At 39.8% G+C, this 23,265-nt stretch overlaps 1 protein-coding gene across 1 annotated transcript in view; it reads right to left on the reverse strand.

Annotated features, from left to right (window-relative positions):
• The window catches only part of FRAS1 (Fraser extracellular matrix complex subunit 1), a 464,327-nt gene extending 441,379 nt beyond the window's left edge, over positions 1–22,948 (reverse strand). The window contains exons 1-2 of the mRNA XM_025384816.1: positions 21,840–22,948; positions 14,438–14,469 (exon numbers count right to left, since the gene is read on the reverse strand). Of these exons, the coding sequence (XP_025240601.1) occupies positions 14,438–14,469; positions 21,840–21,915 (108 nt within the window). The 5' untranslated portion in view covers positions 21,916–22,948. The remainder of the gene's footprint in view (positions 1–14,437; positions 14,470–21,839) is intronic.
• Between the last annotated feature and the right edge of the window lie 317 nt (positions 22,949–23,265).

Here is a 23,265-nt window from a genome sequence, read left to right on the forward strand (position 1 = left end):
ATATTAACATTTAACCTACCACCCATTTACTTCACTACCTACCAATCCAAATTACCAAAAAGAACATCAGTGTGGCCCTAATTCATCAAATATGCCCATGTTTTGCTGACTATTACCTCCAAACAAGTGAAGGTTTATTATAGAGTGAAATATGTCCAGCTAACTTTCCTTCTCAACTTCAGATAAAAGCAAGTTAACATGGATGTTAGTCTAGGGAAACAGTGGCAGGTAGCTGGACTATATGAAATGTGATTCAGACAGGCACAAGGTACAGGTATCCATATGTAGAAATTGGCAGAACCATTCTATGGAAAAGCCAAAATCTAAAATCCAAAGTGCAAGGTTAGGTTTGGGGCCAAAGGGGAGTTAAGAGATAGGAGACCTGGTTCCGATGATGCTTCCTCCAGCAGCGTTCATTAGGCCAACCAGACAGATGGCGGCTCTCACTTAAGACTTTGTAAACAAGCCATGCTGCCTCCAAATGTCTATTTATCCTTGTAGAGAACATCTGCTCCTTTCTCTTTGGCCAGCGTGCTTTCACTTTTAGAACTGCCCTCCTCCACTTGGCGGTGTGGTAAATCACAAGGTTTCTTCTTCCCCACTGACGGTGTGATTTTACCTGGGGGTATGATCCTTGGCTTGAGCCAGAACAATCAGAGTGTTTTCTGGAACTTTTGCTGGAGATGACATCTCTGAAGGGGACTCACTTTTCTCTTGAAATATTAGCCATTTGAACTGTATAAATCAATGTTGCCATCACAAGGAGGTTGCCAACCCAGAAGAAAGTGTATCCAAGAGAGATAGCATGAAAAACACATGTGGACATCATGTGAATGCATATATATCTCAGTCTCAAGCTAATTTTATCCTCTTAGACTTCTGGTTGAGGGAGCAAAACATTACAGACTTTGCTTAAGCTAGTTTGAGTTGAGTTTCCATCACTCACATAAAGAGTCCTAAATAATATAATTTTCATAGACTTTACCTTACTTTGCTCCTATCTTTGAGAAAGAACCTTGTCTAAGTTGTCCCTGCCACTTGGGGTTTGATTCTACCCAATCTATCTGGTCCCTTCTTGGTTTTCTCCAGCCATTTTTTCTTCACTCTTTCAACTTCTATCCTTTCTCTGCACTGGTTCCTTACCCTCTGCTTACAGGCTCTCTCCCTCTTGTTGACAAAAAATGGGGTTTTTCCCCCTTAGGAGACTTCAATCACAGAAAGACACATTTTTAAAATTAGTTTTAATCACAAGATTTGCATTGAGTACTCAGCCTTTCACTTAACATTACCTCAGAAATGTGCCTCCATGGCCACATGCTCTTCTCATCTACTATCTTAATGGCTACATAATGTTCTATGTCAAGTTAATCTATGATGATTTACTTAACCACTCCTCTAATAGAGACATTTAGGTAACTTCTTGTTTTATAACATAAATAATGCCAGAAAGCAACTTCTTTACAAATAACTTTTCTTTCTTCTAAATTGATTTCTTAGAGCAAATTCCCAAAAGTCTCATCAAAGCTGGGTTTAATAATTTAAATTTTTTAAACAGGTATACAGTTACATCCCATTAATAATTTAGTTTTTATCTGGTTATTAACAACAATTCTTCTTAATATATTTGTTTGCTACTTATATTTTCTCTTATGTAAACTCTCTATTCTTAATCTCAGCCACTTTAATTCCTAACATTTGGTGGTTCCTTAAATATTTACATGAACTATTTTTGGTTAGATTTACATTTTTAAATTTTTTTATTCTTAATTATTATTGAATGAATTCTTTATAAGTTCTACTATGTAATTCTTTATAACACTAAATCTTTGAAAACCTGTACTTTGTTTTTCCTTTTAGTTTTATACTATTAGATATTTTTAAATGTCATCAAATTTGTTAATACCATCTTCTATTCCATCAACTTTTAAAAATCAATCATTCTCAAACTAAATGTTAGTTTTATTCTTACCAAGGTTTTATCCTTATCTTATAGTCAGAGAATATACTAACTAATAGCAGTGTAAATTGGTCTGACTTCCCCAAAGGGCAATGTGGTAATATGTATTAAATGTATAGACAAACATGCTTTTTAAAAACGTATACCACGTGACTCAAAAGTTGCATTGCCAAGGAACGTGCCCTAAGGAAATAATTGAAGAGTGCGCAAGAACGTTCATCACAGTGTTGCTTGCAACACCAAAATATTGAATTAATATGAATACCAATAAACAGGAAGCGTAAAATAACTTACAGTCTATCCATAATGAATAATAGTATGGATCTATGTATTAATGTAAAAAGATATCCATTACACAGTATTAAGTTAAAAATATAGCTAGCCAAACAGTGTGCATATTGCAGTGCCATTTTTTGATTAAATACACATATAGAAAAAGTCCTGCAATAAACTCATCCAATATTTAGTATTAATTATTTTTGTTTGTGGAATTACTTGGATTTATGGAGTTTTCTTCCCATTCTCTCTCTATTTTATATTTGCTGGGTTTTTTTAGAACCAGCCTGTATTGCTTTCAATATAATAAATAAAGCAACATGGCCATTTTCTCTTAGAAAAAAAAAACAAAAAAGAAAGTTCTTCCTCCTAAAAGTTGGAATGATATTGTGTTTCTGCATTTTGTGTTTTGGTTTTTGAAAAACACTACTGTTTATCCTTTTTAAATTGCTTTCTGTTTATAAGTGAAACAACTTAGACACAGAAAGACAAATATCACATGTCCTCATTTATAAGTGGGAGCTAAATAATGTGTATACATGGATGTAGAGTGTAGGATAATAGACAATGGAGACTTGGAAGGGTGTGGGGATAGGAGGCGGGTGGATGATGAGAAAGCACCTAATAGGTACAATGTACATTATTCTGGTGATAAATACACTAAAAGCCCTGACTTCATCACTATGCAATATATCCATGTAACTAAAATTATATTTGTACCCCATAAACGTATACAAAATTTAAAATAGTAATTATTTATAAAACAAAAAAATTGAATTCACAGTTGCTTGGTTTTAGTTTTGTTTTTTGAGACAGGGTCTCCCTCTGTCACCTAGGCTGGAGTACAGTGGTATGATCATGGCTCACTGAAGACTTGACCTCCTGGGCTCAAGCAATCCTCCCACCTCAGCCTCCCAAGTAGCTGGGAGGATAGGCACGTACCACCACACTCAGCTAATATGTGTGTGTGTGTGTGTGTGTGTGTGTGTGTGTGTGTGTGTGTGTGTGTGTGTATGTCTGGAGATGGAATCTTGCTATGTTAACCAAGTTGGTCTTGAACTCCTAGGCTCAAGCAATCCTCCTGCCTCAGCCTTCCAAAATGCTGGCATTACAGGTGTAAGGCACCATGCAAAGCCAAATTCATAGTTTTAAAGATACAGTCTCTCCTACTGAGTAAGTTTCCTTGACTTTAATAAGTTTGCATAAAAACAGCTTACAGGAATACACATGCCTTGATGCTCACAGTATTTCTTTTATTATACTTTGTATTAATCTCCTGACTGGTGTAACTGAGAATTTTTCCTCCTAATCGTAAGTGAACAGAGTAAGAAATAAAAAAGACACTTATTTTTCTTCAACAGTTTGATTCCTCTAAAGTGGCAACCAAAGCAGCCATTTAACATGAGTTTCCCTCCTTTTCCTATGCAGTTGAGTTATCTTATCCCTATAAAATTTTCCTCTCTTCTCCTCAAAGTCCTCAGGCTATGAAGAATCTTTTCTAGCAGTTCATGTTTCTCAAGAAGTTCTATTTTTCCTTAAAGTACCTGACCACACTTGATCTTTCTTTTAAAAAATGTATTTTAGATGTAGGAATTGATAAAGCTGATAAAATTCTAGAAGCAAACAATAATATAGCTGTGTTGTACAGCATGAGAGAAAAACTGAAAAACTATATTTTCCAACACTTAGGGTAGTATATACAAAATAATCGGGCTTCCATTTTAACAAAAAATTTTAATACAACTAAATGTACTTTTTCCTAATACTAACTGGAGCATAATTTAATCTTGGCAAATTGTGAGAAATGCTCACTAGAATAAAGAGGAAGAAAAAAGATTACATCACCACCTCAGGGTGGTGGGGAGGATCATGATGAACATCAATATCAAAGGAGTGGGTTAATGCCTATTAATAGGGAGTTCTACTTGATATAATGCCAGATGAACCCATTTTTGCCCAAATAATAATGAACTTAGTACTGACTCACTGTTGGAATATGTCTGCAAACTGATCTCTCTTTTTCAAGATGATGTTCGCTTACACGGAGCCACCCACACCCTCTCCAAAGCTCTGCAGATAAACTGCATCTGGACATGGGTGAAAAGGAGGAGAAGAAGGAACACAGCAGAGGATGGTGCTCTGATATCTCATCTCCAACAATATACTAATCAGTTTCTACTGACAGACTCTGAATCCAAGAGCAAATGATTTCCATTTCAAAGCGTCCCCACTGCCTACAGAAGGTAATTCAAATGCCTTATTCCAGGCCCTGTGTGATCTGGAGTTTTAAAATCCCTTCTCAGTGTTTCATCACATCACTTCTCTCACTTCAAACTGGACTCCCTTTGCCACTTATGTGTTTACTCATACTGATCCTATATCCTAAGAGCCTTTCTCTCATCTCTCCTAATTCTAAACTGGCTCATATTTCAAGGCCAAGATCAAAAATTATTTCCTCCGGAATAAGAGTATTCTCAATGGCAAGTAACTATTTACTATATTCCAACTACTTTCACATGTTACTCATTTATCTTTGCAGCAACTCTGTAATATAGGCACAACTATTATCTCTATTTTAAAGACAATGTAAGTAACTTGCCCAGAGTCACACGGTAGTGAAGAGCTCAGACTTAAACCCAAGAATCTGGAGCTCTGCCCCTTCACCATGGTGCTAAACTTCTACCTACTGACACTTATCCCAAACTGCTCTGTGCTGAGTTCAATATCTGATTGTAGGGTATTGGGTCGACTGCTGCTGGCTGCGGTAACATAAAATCCAATTTATATTGGCTTAAACAATGAGGGAACTTCTGAGCTCATACAATAATTCCCCAGGAAGGTCAGTTCCTGTGCTGGTTAAGTCAGCAGATTAAATAACCAACTCCTCAAGGAATCAAAGTCTCCCATCTTTCTCCCCATCAACCTCTGTGTGTCAGCTAGGTATTCTAATGGTTGCAGCACCTCCAGAGATCATGTTTTCATGTGCCAAAGCTTAAAGACTAAGCTTCAAAATCTCCTATTAATGGAGAATTCTTGTTTCCCACCCTTGAGGTGCAGGGATATCAACACATAACTCCAGGCCTTTCTTATCCCCAGGAAGGTGGCATGATTTGTCTAACTGGTAAATTTAAAAGAGCAACTAGGCATGTTAACTCCGTTCTGTCTTCTTTCCTCTTCTAGGGAGCAAGCCTGTCAACCAAGAGCATACGCTTTCCTCTGCTTCTCCAAGCGGTAACTCTTGCCTTATCAGCCCTTCTGCATGGGAAAGCTGCCTCCGCAAGGCTCTGTCTGTGAATGCCTAAGTCTTCCCAATTGTGAGGGGTCAGAACCAGCAACCCACTTGGCTAAGAGAACTGAAGCTGTATCCTCCAACTTAGCTTATTGGTTAAAAGATAAAAGGATGATTTGACTTCTATGTTTATTCTTTGTTTTATTTCTCAACTTGTTCAAAACTGGGGGAAGGAAGGTGCTATTTATTGGGTCCTTTCAAACAGCCAACAATATTAGCAGTTCCCTGCATATATCATTGGCCACAAGTAAGTCACACTCAGTCCTAAACCGATCACTGGCAAAGGGATAAATTTCCTGACTACCTCACAACTAGGAAAGGGTGGAAAACTGCAACAAAATCAGGACTCTGCCAACATAGAAAAGGGAAAAAGGGACTACTGACTAAGCAGGATGTTCCTGGGTTCCAACTAATAGCTTATTAATCTTGGTATTTTCCATAGACCCAATCACAGGATCTAACACAGAATTTAATCAATAAATGTCTTTGGAATCCAGCTGGATTACTACTACTACACATATCTACAGCAAATATAAGAGGGAAAGGCTTCTTTTAGCCAATAATTTCATATTTCTTCTGTTCCTGAATTCTCATCTCTTAGATCAAGTTTGTTCTAGATTGTAGGGAAACTCAATACAGTAAGAACACCAAAGAATGAGTGTCTATTTCTGTTAATAATTCTCTCCCACTCACTATTACTGAACCATTTCAAGAATGGAAGGTAAAAAGAGCAATGAAATCTGCTCTCCAATGCAGACACCCTCCCCTCCCTGATCCCAGCCCACCCATTCAATTTCCCTTTGGAGGAAAGAAAGGGATAAATTTAATAAATAACCAATCTTGGGAGCTGTCAGGAAAGAACTCACAGGTCATGGCCCAAACTCAAGAGCCTCCCAGGTACTAACAATAAACCATTTCTTACTATGAAAACTTGTCCCTCTCCTTCTCCCTTTCATTTAGCTTATAAACTCTGGGAACCTAAGAAATCATTGCTAAAAGAACTTAGCTGGGACACCAGAAGCTATGTGCCTCTTTTACATAAAACTGCTCTGTTATTTTTTTTAAATTTTATTTTGTGCCAATTTTATGTTTAAGTGTCACAGAAGCAAAATGTCATCCACATAAAATTTTCAAAGTCAACTTTTCTTCAGACATTTGTAATTCAAACTTCAGAAAAACATAAGCTGGCTTAACACAATTGTCATTTGATATTTATATATTATCTTTCCCTTGGTAAGCAAAGACTTCTAAAAGTAACTAAACTATAACATGATAATACCATAAGGTGTCATAAATGAGTGACAGTTCTATTATAGGGGATTTATACATATATACACATGCATATATAAATGTATCACATAGAAAATAAATATATGTATGTACTTTGTAGTTATAAACAGAGAAATAGAATAAATTAAGGTATCAAGTTGTAAGACAATTTGGTGTGAAAATGCCACAAACTTAAAAAAAAGTGAGGGAAGTGTATGGTCTGACCAGAAAATTGAGATATATGATAAAATGTAGCATAATTTGAGCAAATTAATATGGCTTCCAAGCTCAATTGCATCTTCTAAATTCAAAACAAAGCATAAGAAATGTGTTTGTTAACTTAAAACATCTGTTCCTACCACATGAATATGAAAAAGAATAAAAATGCATATGGATTATTCATCAATAAAAGTACAAAATCTCTTGTGTTACTCCTCTCACACAATTACTCTAAGAACATATAAGTTCCCAAATAGGAAACCAGCACATCTAATTATGATGGACAATCTATAAAAACCCAGCAAGGACAAAAAAAATCCTCAGAGGCAGGTAGAGCCCAATTCTCACTACCTGACACCTAAAGGTACAAAGTTACTCCCTTTGAGGAACTAAATGGGGAGAAACCCTTCACTGCACACTCTAGTGTCAGGAGATTTTTTTCACCCTCTGTAAGGGCTTCTTAGGCAGAAACACACACCTCTAACCTTCTATCCACAGGTGAGAACACAAATCAGAAAAGCCTGCCGCTGCTATCTCACTCCTGATTCTGTCTGTCTAGTCTCAACTTGAATACTTCTAGTTAAAGGAGCTCGTTACCTCTCTAAATTTATGACAACACCTAGCACAGTAATGATGTGTTGCAAAAAAATAAGTTTTTATCACAAAATAAGTACATTTTAATAAAGAGTGGCATCCACCATTTAAAAGCATATTATTCTGTATTTTAAAATAAAGACCAGAAGCATAAAAAATGATGAATTTTTGCTAAACTATAACTTAAAATGGTGATATCCTACAATATTCAATACAACGGTATTAAGAAATTACCCAATACTTTTAGGGAAATTAAGGAATGGCTGATTGTATTGCTTCCCCTCTAAGTGCATCCTCAGGACACCAGGTATTCTCCCCACTGCTGAGAAGTTCAAGGTGTTTCAATAGCAGCCACTAGCCACCATTCACTAAGTGTTTGTGGGGATTTCAAGCACTGAATGGCAAAAGCTTCCAATTTTTCATGTATCTTCTCCACAAAATCTCTTGAGCATGTTGATGAATACAAGGACAACGCAGTTCTGAGACATTTTCATTTCTACAGGGCTGTCTCTTTTGTGTTACTGTTTCAAATTTTAAAAAGTAACACTATAGCACACCAATTTTTAAAAAGACTCTAACATTGAAGAGCTCTAATGGTCTCCCTTAAACCTCCTTAGCCCTAATAAACAAGGTCTACAGATTAGACCAGAGGTTCTCAAATTTTTTTCTGCTCTAATATAAGTGATGGATAACACTCCCATGAGTTTAAAAATTTATAAAACTTTTAATGGAATATGTACAATTAACTGTAATTTTACCCCTTTTATTAAAGAAATCATTGATGCATAACAATTGCTTGGTTAAAAAAAAAAAAAAAAAAAAACACGACAGCCACAAAAAAGAAAACATATTTAGCAATATGGGGAGAGTAGTGTTATAACTGTGTTGACTTCAAAACTGTTCAAATTACATAAACAAACAAAAACAGCAATCAGGTACTATAACAAACTTTGTGTTACTTTTCTCACAACTGCTGAAAGTACTCCAGTAAGCTTCCACCCAGGGTGAGAACCATCCATGAGGGTGTACTAGAATACGTTAAGAATTTTAAAACTCTAATGTTGCACTGTCCAATATAGTAGCCACTATCTATGTGTGGCTACTCAAATTTAAACTTTAATTCATTGAAATTAAATGAAATCTAAAACTCAGTTCCTCAGTATTGTAAGCCACATTTCAAGTACTCAATAACCACATGTGGCTCGTAGCTACCACACTGGTCAGCACAGCTGTAGAACATGCCCATCATCACAGAAAGCTCTACTGCACAACACAGTGCTCAGGAATCTTGGAGAGAAGCTAATCTAACTCTCTTAATTTACTAATTTAGAAACTGAGGCCTCATTTCATTCAAGCGACTTACTCCAAGCTACACAGCTAGTAATTAGAGGGCCAGAAACTGAACCAAGACCCTGGACTCTATAACTCACTCATTTCCACTCCGACATCTTGTTACCACCTGAATGATGTGAGTACGTGTTCCTTGCAGGGACAGTTCTGGGTTCTTTCACAAGTATGTTCTTAGTTAACTGTCACATCAACCCTAGGAGAAATATAATCCCCGTTAAGCAGATAACGAAAGTGACACCCGGCTGTATAAAGTATTGTATCTGAGACCACACAGCATGTATGTAGTGGTGCCAAGATTCAAACTCCAAAGCCTGGATCTTCCTGCAGTGTTATATATACTCAACATTCCACATTTTTTAATTATCCTTGAAAAATATTCTTTCAAATCTGCTAAGAGTTAGTGCCCCGTGATTCACTTTGTCAGCATTTCTCAGCAAAAGTATCCCAAGTAGGAGAAATCCCAACACTTAACGCTTTTGATCTAGGGAAGAAGACTCGTTTATCCAGCCTTGACAGGCGTCACTGCTATAAAGCAACAACAATAGCAGCCAGCCTTTATTGAGCACTGTAAGTCACAGCACCGGACAAGGTGCTTCATGTTCATCTCCTTTAAGCTTCACGACAATCCTGAGAAGTAAATAGTTCATCTCCATTTCACAGACAGAAAAATTGAAGTGAAGGGTCAAGTCATTGATCCCAGGAAGAACTTTAAAAAGAATATGTGTTTGCTTGTGGTGATGCAAAAGGAAAGTTTTTTTAATACTTGATATAGTTGGAAAAGAACAGACGGTGTGTGAAAACTTTGAAATAAAAAATTAATTTTCCTCCTCACACTGGATGTCACAGTTAAACCTATTACCTAGGTAGTTTCCCTCTGATGGATTCCTGATTTACAACAGTCACACTGTCTTCCACAAGGGCTGACTTTAGAGAAAGTCTTGTGAGCCCAGGGGTGCATGGGTATTATGGGGTAAGAAACACACCCCAAAATAGATTATTCAGCGTTTTTGGAGTTATTTTAGTCCCTTCTGGTCATTTCTCACTCTAGGAATAAAAAGAAGAGAAAGTTACAGAAGATTGTTAAAAGACAGACAAGGGAGAGAGCTGAAGTCAGTCCATAATTGAGAGACAGCTACACATGCTTAGGACTTAATCACCCCAGGATGTCACTGCAAGTCCAGACAGCTGTCAAAAATCAGGAAACACAACACAATACAAGGCGGGGGGAGGTATATATATACACACTTATATACATATATATACATATATAGACATATATAGTACATAATACACTGTACATTGTGTGTTTTAAGATGACATGCCTGTCTAAACATGTTTTGCATCATGTAGTGAATGTGGTGCACACCAGTGCAGGACAGCCTCAGTTAAATGGGAAAGGGTTAGCCAGGGACAGTTGGCTTTTGCAGGAGGTCAGGGACAGAGACTGGCAGAGACAACTGCGTGGCAGTTGTGGCAGGGAGGGGGTGGGCATATAGGACTGAAGGTGGTGAAGTAAGCTAGTTGTGTTCAGAGACAACCAGTGGACTGAGTTGGTTGTGAGAAATAGAATGCTGGATCAGATGACTTCAGAATCAGAACGAGGTTTGAACTTTCTTTTCCGCTAGCACTTACTATGTAACTTTGGACAAGTGACTAATTCCTGAGTCTCAACTTCCTTATCTGTAAAGTAAATTGAAAAAAAAAAAAAAAACTATTTCCTGGGTTTGTTGAGTATTAAATACATAGTAGGTGCTTAACAACTGTCCCTTCCTCTTGTTCTTCTTGGTTGCTAAAGAGAAATTGTGTTATGGCAGAAAAGCACAAGCCAGGCACTGCACCTTGGTGTCTTTCCCACATTATTTTCTTTGCAACAACCCTTCAGGAGTGGCTTTCTTTGTCCTCATTTCACATCGGGGCAATAAGAGATTCCAGAGGTGATGTAACTTGCCCTACGTCACAGAGCTGGTTTGTAATAGAAGAGGAAGGATCAAAACCAGGTGTGTCTGACTGCCAGGGCCATGAATGTTCCACTGTACCTGGCAGCTTCCTAAGCAATGAGTGAAGAGATTGAAAGGTATCAGTGAGAGGAATCCTCACAAGACAGGCTGAGAGTCAGCATTATACTAGCAGCTAGTGCCTAAATCCACGCTCTCATTTGCTTGATACGCTTTATGAACTCTGGGTGAAGCTGAGGCTTTGCCATTTTCAACCAGAATAACCTACTTCTGGTTACTCACCTGGGAGATGAACAAACCTCAAGAATTTCACATCCTCGCCCCAGTTTCCTCATCTATAAAATGGACAGTCTGGACTAAGAGATTTCTCAAGTCACTTCTACCTCTAAAACAGTGAACATGTGGGTAAAACTACAAAGTTTGGAAAAGGGACACCAACCACTATTCTCAGAACCAGCTCTTGAAAATGACGCCTCTTACACTAGAAGCCTTTGTCACCCAAAAAGTTGTATAATCAGAGAATCCTAGAATCATATACTAATGTTCTTGTACTCTTTAATTCAAAATGCATGAACATACATTCACTCTCCAGTTTCACTGATGTAGATACAATGCTTTTCTTTAACACTAGGGCATGCGGAGAGAGAGCAGCAGTGAATGATGTAGATAATAAACCAAGTCCAGGATGCATCATCTACCTTTTCTAGTTTCATCGTCCTTAAAATGGAAAGAGAACTTAAAGTGGTTACAAATAAACCAGAATGCAGAATCTCTCTAGGTTTTGAAATATTTTCTCAATCTTTTATAGCTGTTTTTCCTACACTTAATTTGACAGCAATTTTTTAGTGACTCACCTCAATGGAGTCTTTTTAAAGTATTTAATATAGTTTCCCTAGAAACAAGCACACTACTTTTCACATTCTCATTTCAGCAGTTTAAGTAGATAAGTCCAGTGTTGCCATTCCTCCTCTCTGGCACCTTCAATGGCTCACCCACCTTCCTGAAAGGACAAGCTAAAGTCTGCACAAGGCTCAGCATGCTCTGACCTCTGCCCTCCTCCCTGACCTATCTCTTGCCATCCTCCATGCACTGCCTCAAATGCCCATAGGAGCTCTTGCTTCAGACTTTACATTTCTGCTCCCTATCTCTGGAATTCTCTCCCCTTGGATATCCACCAGGCTAGTTCTTATAATTACCTCTTTCAGTATGTCTTTGTTCAAATGTCACCTTCTCAGTGAAGCCTTCCCTATCACCCTATCTAAAGTAGCCACCTTCATCCCCTATTGAGCCTTTTCTATCCCTTCCACCTCCACAACGTTTTTCCCCATAGCCCATCTATCTGACATTCTATATATTTTACTTATTAGAATTCAAGCTCTATGAGGGCAGGAATTTTCATCTGTTTGTTCACAGATACATTCCAGTGCATAGAATAGCAGGTCTGTAATTGTCACTCAATAAATATTTGTTTAATAATTTTATTATTGTAATAAATACATTGTCTCTCAGACTGAATTGCGTAACTACAATAATAAGTATCTCAGGCTTGAAGAGGTTCAGAAACAAATGTAGCAGGCCAAGCTCAGTGGCTTATGCCTGTAATCCCAGCACTTTGAGATCAGGAGTTCAAGACCAGCCTGGCCAACATGCCAAAACCCCGTCTCTACTAAAAATACAAAAAAAAAAAAAAAAAAAATTGGCCGGGTATGGTGGTGTGCATCTGTAGTCTCATCTAATTGGGAGGCTGAGGCAGGAGAATCACTTGAATCCTAGAGGCAGAGGTTGCAGTGAGCCAAGATCCCTGCACTCCAGCCTGGGTGACAGAATGAGACCCTGTCTCACACACAAAAATAATAACGATAATAAAAGAAAGAAAGAAAAAGAAACAAATGTAGCAGAGTTGGTAAGCAAAGAAGTCACCTGGAGGAATGAGGAGTCTGCTGGTGTGGGAGGGTGCAGCCCCCTAACCTTGAGCAGCCATGAGCCCTGGGATGAGCTAGGGCATGGTACAGAGGGAAGCAAGGTCATCCAATAAATTCAAGTTGGTTGGGTTCTTTCTCCTTTTAACTTGATCAAACTGACCTCTCCAATTACTTGATCCTTTCATATTCGAATGTACAATAACACATAGCAAAGTTAAATATAGAAGATGGTCTAGCCACTTTTTTTCACATATAGGCAGAACAACAGAAGAATACAGGATGTCTTGTTCTGGTCCACCCTTAATGGTCAATTACCTCTAGCAAATGTCTTCATCTCTCTCTCATCCTTTCCATGAAGAGGGGGAAGAGTATGAAATAATACATGGCCTGCCTATTTCATTGGTCTATTATCAGACATATGAATACTTATGAAAATATACGGAAAAGTTATGAAGTAGTCTACACAATAAATAAATAACTACACAAAAAATAAATAACTCTCCTTTATTAGCATGGATAACTGACTTGTCTAAATACCTACTACAGCTCCCCAAAAGTGATAACATATTTTAGAGCAAATGATTCCTAAAACATATTAAAGAATAAACAGGGCAGAATATGGAATGACAAATAGAATAAAAATGGCTTTTTCTTAATTTTTAATAGAAAAATATAAAGAAAATATAAACCTCTCGAGCAGTAACTATAGCATATAAAGTGCAGATTCAAGAATATTACTGTGAATATCTACAATTATCTAGACTCTTAGATACTTCAGATATTCCTCATCTATTTCAATACCGCAAGGATAATCCAAGATGACTCATTAATATCACACATGTCAATAGCATGTTGTGATGTAAATAAGCAAACTCTTTCCAACCATCTCAGTTCTGTTTTATTATAGCATTTATTAAACCAAAATAAAAATGTGGTGAAGAATGATTTGTCACACCATTTATTAGAGTTGATGGAGTGTAGACAGTCTTTTCAATAAGGCTTTAACACACTGTTATGCACCATAGTGCATTAGTAATGAAAAGAAATGCATGAGACTTACATCAACTTTTCCCCCCAAGTCATTCTGACATTAAATTCAAAATCAATTTTATCCTATATGTCAAGAGTTCAGAAACAAATGTTAATTTATTTGCTGTTCACCAAAACTTAAGTTTATAATTCAATGTAACAACAGAAATCCTTCCTATTCTACTTAATTTAATAATCATATTTATTTTGGAGAAGGGTTCAAAGTGGGAAGCAAAGTGGGAAGATAAGCAAATTGTGTTTCAGTTTGTATCTGACAAAAGGATGGGATCTAATTTTCTCTCTGATTAAAAGAACACAAAGAACGGCCACAGAATGCTAATTGTGTGTTGAGTGTTTGGATTTCTCTTCCAATACCTGAGTATCCGAATGGAACTAATTCAATCTGGAAAAGGTATTAAATAATTGAGCATCATTGTGCCCGAATGAGGGCTAATCCTCAAACTGTGAAGAAAATAAACATATTCTACAATGATGGGGTCAACTCACTCACTCAGGAACATCAATCAAGCATTTTACATTCAAATGAAAGAAACCAAGTATGTAAAGAATGACCTACCGCCAACAAGGAACCCTGATAGACACAAGCACCTGTGGAGAAAAACAAAACAAGAATTAAAAGGGATGCATAATAAACCAGTAGGCACTGCCCCAGCAAGCTTGCTGCTAAAACTGCATCTACATACATCAAAATCAGTAAAATGTACTTCTTCCAAAATCTTAAAAGCTTGAGCATTCTTCCCCTGGGGAAATAACCCCATACACCAAAACAACATTCCTTGGACACACATGAGGAAAAGCATCATTAAAACTTATGACTTGAATGTTAAGATAAATGTATTTATAATGGCATGCTATAAATACAGTAAATATTTTTCTTGGTGATAAGTCAGCAAAGCCTCCATAATCCAGTCCCATTTACTTATCCAGGCTTCCCTGCCACTGTTTGCTTACACTAAGTCTCCAGTCCAACCCAAGAGGCCAACTTAGAATCCTGTAATATATTTACATGTCTCAATGCCTTTGCTCATTTTCATTTCCTACAGGAGATGTACTTTGTCTAATTGAGCCCTTTAAACTTGATCCCATCTCCTTTGTGAAACTTCTCCTGCCCACCAGATTATGTTCCTCTGAGCTCCTAGCACTTTGTGCCTACATCCTCCATTTGTGAATTTATTCTTGTGTACTTCCTTTCTAAGGATGTTGAAGTGTTGCATCTACCCCACTACATTATATATATGTGTGTGTGTGTACTACATATATAGAGAGTATACTCTATATATACTGTTACATATATACTATTACATATAGTATATACACAAATATACACATATATATACATGTGTACCCACTATATAGTATATATAGCATATACACATATATACCCACAATATACTATATATAGTATATATCATACATAGTATAAATAGTATGTGTAGTATTTGTAGTACACATATCATACTATAAAACTGAAATCTTAATTTAAAAAAATATACACACATTCCCAACCAATTTTTGAGCTGCACAACAGGTCTTGAATTAACTTAGAAAGAGATGGGCAGTGTGCTATCACCTACTCTCTCAGAAACTGAGTCTGCAAAACAGATTTGAACAGTATATACACACCAAGGTGAAGCATATCTTAACAGTGCTCCACAACTGGTTTCTAAAGAGACAAGGACATTATTTTACCACAGTGCTTACATCTAATGGGTCATTTATGAAGTCCCAAAAATATTAACTTCTTAGGAAAGAAATGGTCTACCTTCTCCTCCAATAATGGAATTAAGAACAATCTTTAAGAAAACTGAGATGACTATTTACACTTAAGTTTGAATCAAAGATCTCTGTGGGTAAATTTATTGAAATAATTTTTATGTCTCTGACATTCTAATAAGAATAACTTGAGATAAAACCTTGAAGAAAAATTCTTCTTGACTAATTTTTCCTTAAGAAATCTTGTTTCAAAGACATAGTAGTTCCGTCTATGTTATATCATAAGAAAGGAAATATATGTATACACGTGTGTGTATGTATATGTATGTGCGTGATGTGTGTACGTAAAATAATCCTATATATGTCAAATAAATATATATAAACACAAGTCACTTTCTAAATTACTTTTATGGACATATTTAATTATTTCTAGTGTTTAGAAAATTTAGAATAAAGATCATCATCACTTAGGTACAATTTAAAAAAATTTAAACTTTAGAATAAACAAGCAAAACTTAACTTTTAGAAAAAACACAAACAAAATTTAATCTTTAAAATAAGACTATCCTCAAATAATTTTATTGCTCTCCACAGCATTACCTTCCAAAGTCAATTTCTTTTCAAAGCTCCAGAGGAAATCAAGCACCTTAAGAAGTATCCGAGTACCCATATCAAAACCCATTTTTGGAAGTTTAGATAGCCATGATAAACTCACTGCAGTATGAAAAATATAAAGTAGCACTGAGTGTGGCACCACATCTATACCCGGGCAAACTACGCATCTGCTGGAGACTCAAGTCAGAATGGTGTATAACTGCTGAAAAATTATATCATTAGGAAAAGGAATTAATTCAATTTCGGTTGCTCTGTATTGTACAATTCCAGAAGAAATAAGCTTTGCCCTCTGAGAGCTTTCCTAAAACAGAACAGTTCTACCCAGAAGGCAGCTGCATGAATGAGCCTCCATTAACACAGCTTCCAAAATCTCATTTCTACTCTCTTGAGAAAATAAGCATTCCAGTGTGATGCCCAGTCCTATCAAACATTTATCATCACCCAATACCAGATGCAGCATCCGAAGCAAGCATGTTTCTCTCACACACTCACCAGCAGATGAAGTTGGGTTTGTTGACATGGGTACTGGGCGTAGCTTCTGGTTGAGAGCCAGAGTGGAGGTCTTTTCACTAATCCATCAGTTCACATAATATGGAAAACAAAATTACTCTCTCCACTCATTTTTTTTTTTCTTAAGGAGTACAAGAATAATTGCAGGTCTATCTGATGTTTCTATTTATGGCTTTAGTTGAACTTTAAAGAAAATTCCAGCTCAAAGTGAATTCTGTGAGGTGGTGCTGATTTAGGAGATATGAGCCTCCCTCAAAGGAAAACTGAGGAAAAACCAGAGACAACAGGAGGAGAGTTCTCTAACTCTGAACAAGGCCAGTTTCAGGGCACACAAGGCAGCTGAGATGCCAGGTAATTTAAGTTCTAACACCTCACAACCTGTGAGAAAGTGCATAAAGTTTTGCAGGTTGAAGTAATTTTATAGTGTCAAGAAGGAAGCCCAGATCCTGAGACCTGAGCTGCTCTTTTCCTGTGTGGCTGGCGCATTTCTTGCAGGTCACATAGACAAAATGTTACTGCATAAAATTTAAACAAGTAAATGTCTGTTTTTAATCCCTTTTGCACATTATAATGTACTCCTTTATGAGATGACTGTATAAAATCTAATGTTTTTGGAGAAATTTTGAGATCTAATTTGCATATATCCTGAAACCATTGGTAAACTGAGTAAATTAGAGAAGTTAAATCCAAGCACCACAAAATGTCAGACCCATTAGTTCAAAGAAATAGTGGCAGATACAACCATTAAGATACGAAAAGATTTGAAGAGCATGGTACCACAAAAACATGACTCATTAGGAACAAGCAGCCACAAGTTGGCATTTAAATGTTCAGGCTTTATGTTGTGTTATAATTCAGCATATGGCTGTGTGCACTGTGGAGTACTTAAAATAGAATCATTTTCTGAACTGACAGGACAGCTCATGTCCTGATTATTGTCAACGAGGATTTAGATCAATTAATAGAGTAGTTAAAATGAAAGTGGGCCAACTGTTTTGGAACTACGATAAGATTTGGCATGAGGCTCCGACTTTGACATGTGGTAGTCCCCTCTCCTGCTCTGAGCCATGCGTTAAAGAGTATTTTATGATGATCTGTGTGAGGACAGTTGGGTGATATTGCCACCCAAGTCAATAACAGTGAATACAGATAGCTGAGTCCTTACTAAAGGATGTATATAAGGAGGGTAATGCCCAGAATCCAATCTTCAGAGGGCAATGGAAATATAATTGATGAAAATAAGAGTCCACAACAACACCTCTTTATTTCCATTGCCAGGTAATTACAAAAGCCAAAGGATGCAAAGTTACAACCATCATCTAACATTTCTGTACTGAGAAATCCACCAAGGACCAAATGTTCCCATATCCCTACTGCTATTCAAATGACATTAACGATTGCTAGATATGCAAACTCCCTGAGCACAGGGGGGTTTTGGCTTTGGTGTTGATGTCTGTACCCACCTACCAGACATAACCTGACACATAACCCTTCAATAAAGGCTTGCAGAATGAAAGAATTATGTTACTTTTTTCCAGTCAAGGTCTTTTCTTCCCTAACATTGAGTTTCAAGCATAGAGTCTCTCAGCGAAACAACTCTCCAGGCCAGAGTGGAACCAACTACCGTAACTTACCCATAAATAAAACATACTGTCTATCAAATGGTCCTCTTCAATGTAACCTGTTAAATGGCATTTATAGGAAAAACCTGGGATTCAGGGTTTGTGGAAATGGCTAAAATCACATGGAGAGTGAGGGGACACAGACTAAAGCTCAATTCTCTTAACCTCCAATTCAATGATCTTTCTCTATCCAAAGGCAACTGTCTTATCTAGTGTAACTTCACAGGACTTCCATATGTCAACAGAACTCAAGATATTTCTCCAGAAAATGCCATGGTAGAGTTTCTTCGATTCAGAAAGCAGCCATGTTAGAAGCTTCTTTGTGACTTCTTGATTTTATTAAGTTCTCAAATCATAGCATTAATACTTTATCAGTTTAGCAATATAAGGCCATAAAAAATAACACTGCCAATAATTTGCTTGTAAAAAATTACTTTTCTTTTGATAATTAAAATAAATTTAGAGGCAAGGCACAGTGGCTCCTGCCTGTAATCCTAGCACTTTGGAAGGCTAAGGCAGGTCACTTGAGGTCAGGAGTTCAAGACCAGCCTGGCCAATGTGGTGAAACTCTGTCTCTACTAAAAATACGAAAATTAGCTGGGCATGGTGGCACACACCTGTAATCCCAGCTACTCAGGAGGCTGAGACATGAGAATCGCTGGAGGCCAGGGGGCAGAGGCAGCAGTGAGCTGAGATCGCACCATTGCACTCCAGCCTGGGTGACAGAGCAAGACTGTCTCAAAAAATAAAAATAATAAAATTTAGAACGAGAACATTGCAATTGACCACAAATAAGGCAGCAAATACTGATTTCTTTTTCTTCTATGTTTGATGGTTAGCCAAAGTATTTCAGAACTATCACCTAATTGACTTCATTTAGTAAATGACAGAACTATAGAGCAAAGAAGTTAGGCAGTTCATTCAAGGTTAGTGAGCTAATCAGAGGCCAGTCCACCAGTTAATCTTAATTCAAAAGAATATTTGGCAATATTGTTCATCTGACCAATTTTTTTAGCACTTACTGTATACTAGGAGCTGAACTGAAGATATAAGAATTAATAGGAGCCAACCTAACCCCTCAATAAGCACACAGCTAAGAGAGGAAGACCAAACCCATACCAACCACAATTATTCTCTCTGTGCACTGAGAGGAAAATGACAAATTCTGCCATAAGCTGGTCAGCAAAGGTGTCACAAGGTACATCCCATCCAAAGAAGTATACATGTGAATGTCTCTTCCATTTTTAAAAATTATTCTCTAGATGGATAATAACAACTTGAGGAGATTTCTAAGATCTTTGAGGTTTCCAACCTTGATATCAATGCTCTTACTTTTTAAAGAAAAAGAAAACCTTGAGAGGACCAAACCAGAGGTCTCATCAGATGACAAATGGTTTTTTGTCTGTGGGAGTGATATTACTTAATTAAACTAATTAAATGAGATAAAGTATGTAAAGTGCTTAGCAAAGTGCCAGGCAAACAATACTTGCTCAAGGAATGGCTATGTTCATTCATTCATTCATTCATTCATTCATTATAAGATAAGCACCATTATGATGTGGGTGGAAACTCTCAGACATCTATCAATTTATCAATCCATTTTGTGAAATGGCTATAGAATGCTCTGACAGTAAGGTAAAACAATAAGAAGCAAAGTTTCCAAAGACTTTTTGGAGTAATATCCGCTCCCTGCCTCTCCCTCCCGCCCACCCCTTCTCCCCACCCCCGCCCCCGGCTTTCTGTACTTTGCATCCCCGCCATCCCCACCTCCCAGTCAAAAGATTCGGCGCTTTTTAAACTTAGCCCACTGGATCAAGCAATCTTCCAAAGAGCGCACCCTGTAGGCTCTTAATAATAGTGCCTTTTGTTGATTCCAGAGTTTTGGTTCTGAGAAGCTGCACCATTCCAACTGCCCCCTGGTGAGCTATCCGGGAGTGATAGTACGTTTTCTGAGATGCTGGGATAGGATTCTAAATTAAAAAAAAAAAAAAACTGCCACCAAATGAAATTAATTTTTCTAAATACCAAGTTCAGGTTTGGGTGGCCTGGGGTGACTCTCTCATCTGGTTTACTATTATAATCAAGCCCTACAAGCTTTTTTTTTCCCCCAAAGTACGCGCCCACACGCACATGTACAATAAAGTCATATTTCTACAGGACTTGCACTTTTGGGAGAAGGCTACACACGCCCCAGATGTGCCTTTCCCGGAGATTATACACCCTTGACACACATCCCGGAAGACTGCAGAAGGCAGCACCTGGACCCAGGGGAGAGTCCTCCACTGCTGTGCGTGGGTTCCCAAGGCCCCCCACTTTCTCTTGGGAAGCCGACTGGAGGTCGACCCGAGGCAGAGCTTTGTCCTCCCCGGGCCTCCAGCAGCCCCCAGTCCTGCGCCGGAGCTCGACCCCCGGGAGCCGCCCCGCGCGCCTTCCCAGGCACCAGGGCGGAGAGGGCGGCCCGCCCCGCGCGCGCCGCCGCCCAGCCGCGGCTCTGATTTGCGGCTGGGCAGGTAAACTCTTCTTCCCGCAGCTGGATGAATAATGAATGGAGCCGGGAGGGGAAGCCGAGAGCCAGGCGCTGTAGATTAAGCCGTCTTCCTCCCAGCCCGCCGGCTCCCTTCCCCCTTCCTAAGCACTGGCGTGGCGACTTCCCCGGTTCCTCGGAGCAGGTGGGAGATCAGAGCGCCTCGCGTCCCAAGGCCCGGCATCTCATGACCCCAAACTCTTGATTTACTTATTGACTCATTTATTTGGCTGAGCTCGGATTGCTTTTGATATCATGGCGACAACTACTCTCACGGCTTCCTTTTCTCTCCTGCGGCTCCGGGGTTTTACACGTAGCTTGGAGTCTCAGAGGAAAACCAGGAGGCGGAGGGTGAAGTAAAAGAATGAACCTAAACTCTTATTAACTACTTTTGTTCTGGGAAGCAGGCAGGTTCGTGCTTCTCCGTACTGGAGAGATTTCTTTCAGTGCAACTGAACTGCCCACGTCCAGAACACGCTCCAACCAGTTAGTTATAAAATCCTTACTGGACTTTAGGGGGAGACTAACTGAGGTAAGTAGGGTGGGAAAGCGATGGGGCTTTAAGATGAAAGATTGTATGTTTCTTAGGAACAGAAGTATTTTTAAATAGGTAAGAGCGATTTTTCGTTCCTCACTTGTGCTCCATGCAGTTGCTTTCCCTTCGGGGAAAGGTAGGTGGTGGAAAGAAAAAGGATCAGTTTTAGAGATGTCACCTCCATCGGCCACCCACCCACCCAAAAGCACTTAGGGCAGAGAGGGAGGCCGTCTCGGGGGTGTAATCCGAATACAAAACAATCAGGAGTAGGAATCTTATCAGAAAAAGCCTACTCCAGTTTCACTTCCACCCCACCCTCCCCAGAAAAACTTCTACCCGAACCACAATACCATAAAACCTGCTGGGCTTTTTAAACTGCACGATCACTCACACATAAACACATACACGCACACACACACACGCGGCACCGCTCTCTCACCTTCGGAATGATGAGGCAATACTGCAAATTCTGCCAACGCTAGGGCCAGCCCGAGCCACACTTTGAGGACACCCATCGCCGCCTCGGCACCCACGATGGAGGAGCCCAGCCTTCAGCATCCAAGAAGCGGCTCGGCCAAAACGCTGGCTCCGGCGCCTGGAACCTGGGCGCACGGAGGGTGGGGGATCGCGGGCCGTTACCTCCCGGAAAAAGAGATAGACGGGCTGAGAGCAACACTCATCAGCCCGGAGGCGCCGGAGCGGGCGGGGGGTTCAATTCACTCGCTGCTCGGGCGGAGAGCGCGCCGAGCTACCCCGCAAGGCAGGACGCCAACGTGAGCTTTGGGAGAATAAGAGGAGGCAGAGCACAGTTCTCCGCGTGAAAGTCTCGCCGGAAAGTTGCTGGTCACCGGCTGACGGGATCTTCCAGCATTTCCCTCGGGCTAGACCCTTCTGCTCCCGGGTCCCCGACAGTAGAAATCCTGGCTCTGGTTTGTCCGAAGCAGCTTTTTAAAGTTCGCTTGGCACCGTACGTAGGCGCTGCGTCGGCACCGCGGGTCGCCGGGAGCCCCGAAAGACCCACCCACACCCACTCCTTGATCTGGCCACCCGGCTCGGCAGACCTCATCCGCCGGGGGCCGCTCGCTGGAAACTTTGTGCAGCGCTGCGGGCAGCTCCCGGGACTCTCCCGCGCTGCAGCAGCACCGCACCGCCTCGGGCTGCGCTCCCTGCAGCAGACCGTTTGGAAGCTTCCGAAGAAAGACTGGGGGGCGCTGCTGCGACTTTCTCTTCCCCGCCCCTCGCTTGGGTGAGGAGGGCTGCGGGGGCGCGGCTTCCTGCACACCAACACCCACCTCCGCGCCGAACACCCGGAGCTGGTCCGCAGGGTAGAGGTGCAGTGATTATGGGAGTGGAAGAAGAGCCATAATTTTAATTGCACGGAGGAAAAAGCCAGCGAGGCTGGAGAAGACCCCCAAACTCAAGGCCACTCGGGCGAGAGAGCCTGGAAACGCCCAAAATACGCCGGGTCTGGACCCTGCGTTTAAAGGACACACGTTCAGCCTTCCTCTAGCCTCCCTTGCCTCCTTCCTCTCTGCTTTGCTCGGTGTGAAAATGGACCCAGAGACTGGGAGCTTTGGCAAAGATTCCAGAGAGTCACGTGGGGAAAGAGAGAAGCAAGGAGGAGGGTGAGGGGAGGCCGAGAGAGCAACCTGATCCCTTTATTCATTCTGCTGGAGTTCAGATTGGCTTTGTCTGGGGAGGGATCAAAAGTGGTCACACCGGGGGCGGAGGGGGTGGAGATAGGTGCCACAGTTCTTACTCAGGCACAGCGGAGGGCAGATGAACCGTGTCCACACCCCTCGTTAGGGGAGGAACCGATTCCGGGGGCTGGGGGAGCGTTGCCCACATCAAAGGCCCTGGGGCTA

Source organism: Theropithecus gelada, chromosome 5, assembly GCF_003255815.1.
Source record: "Theropithecus gelada isolate Dixy chromosome 5, Tgel_1.0, whole genome shotgun sequence".
In the NCBI taxonomy this organism is placed as follows: Eukaryota; Metazoa; Chordata; class Mammalia; order Primates; family Cercopithecidae; genus Theropithecus; species Theropithecus gelada.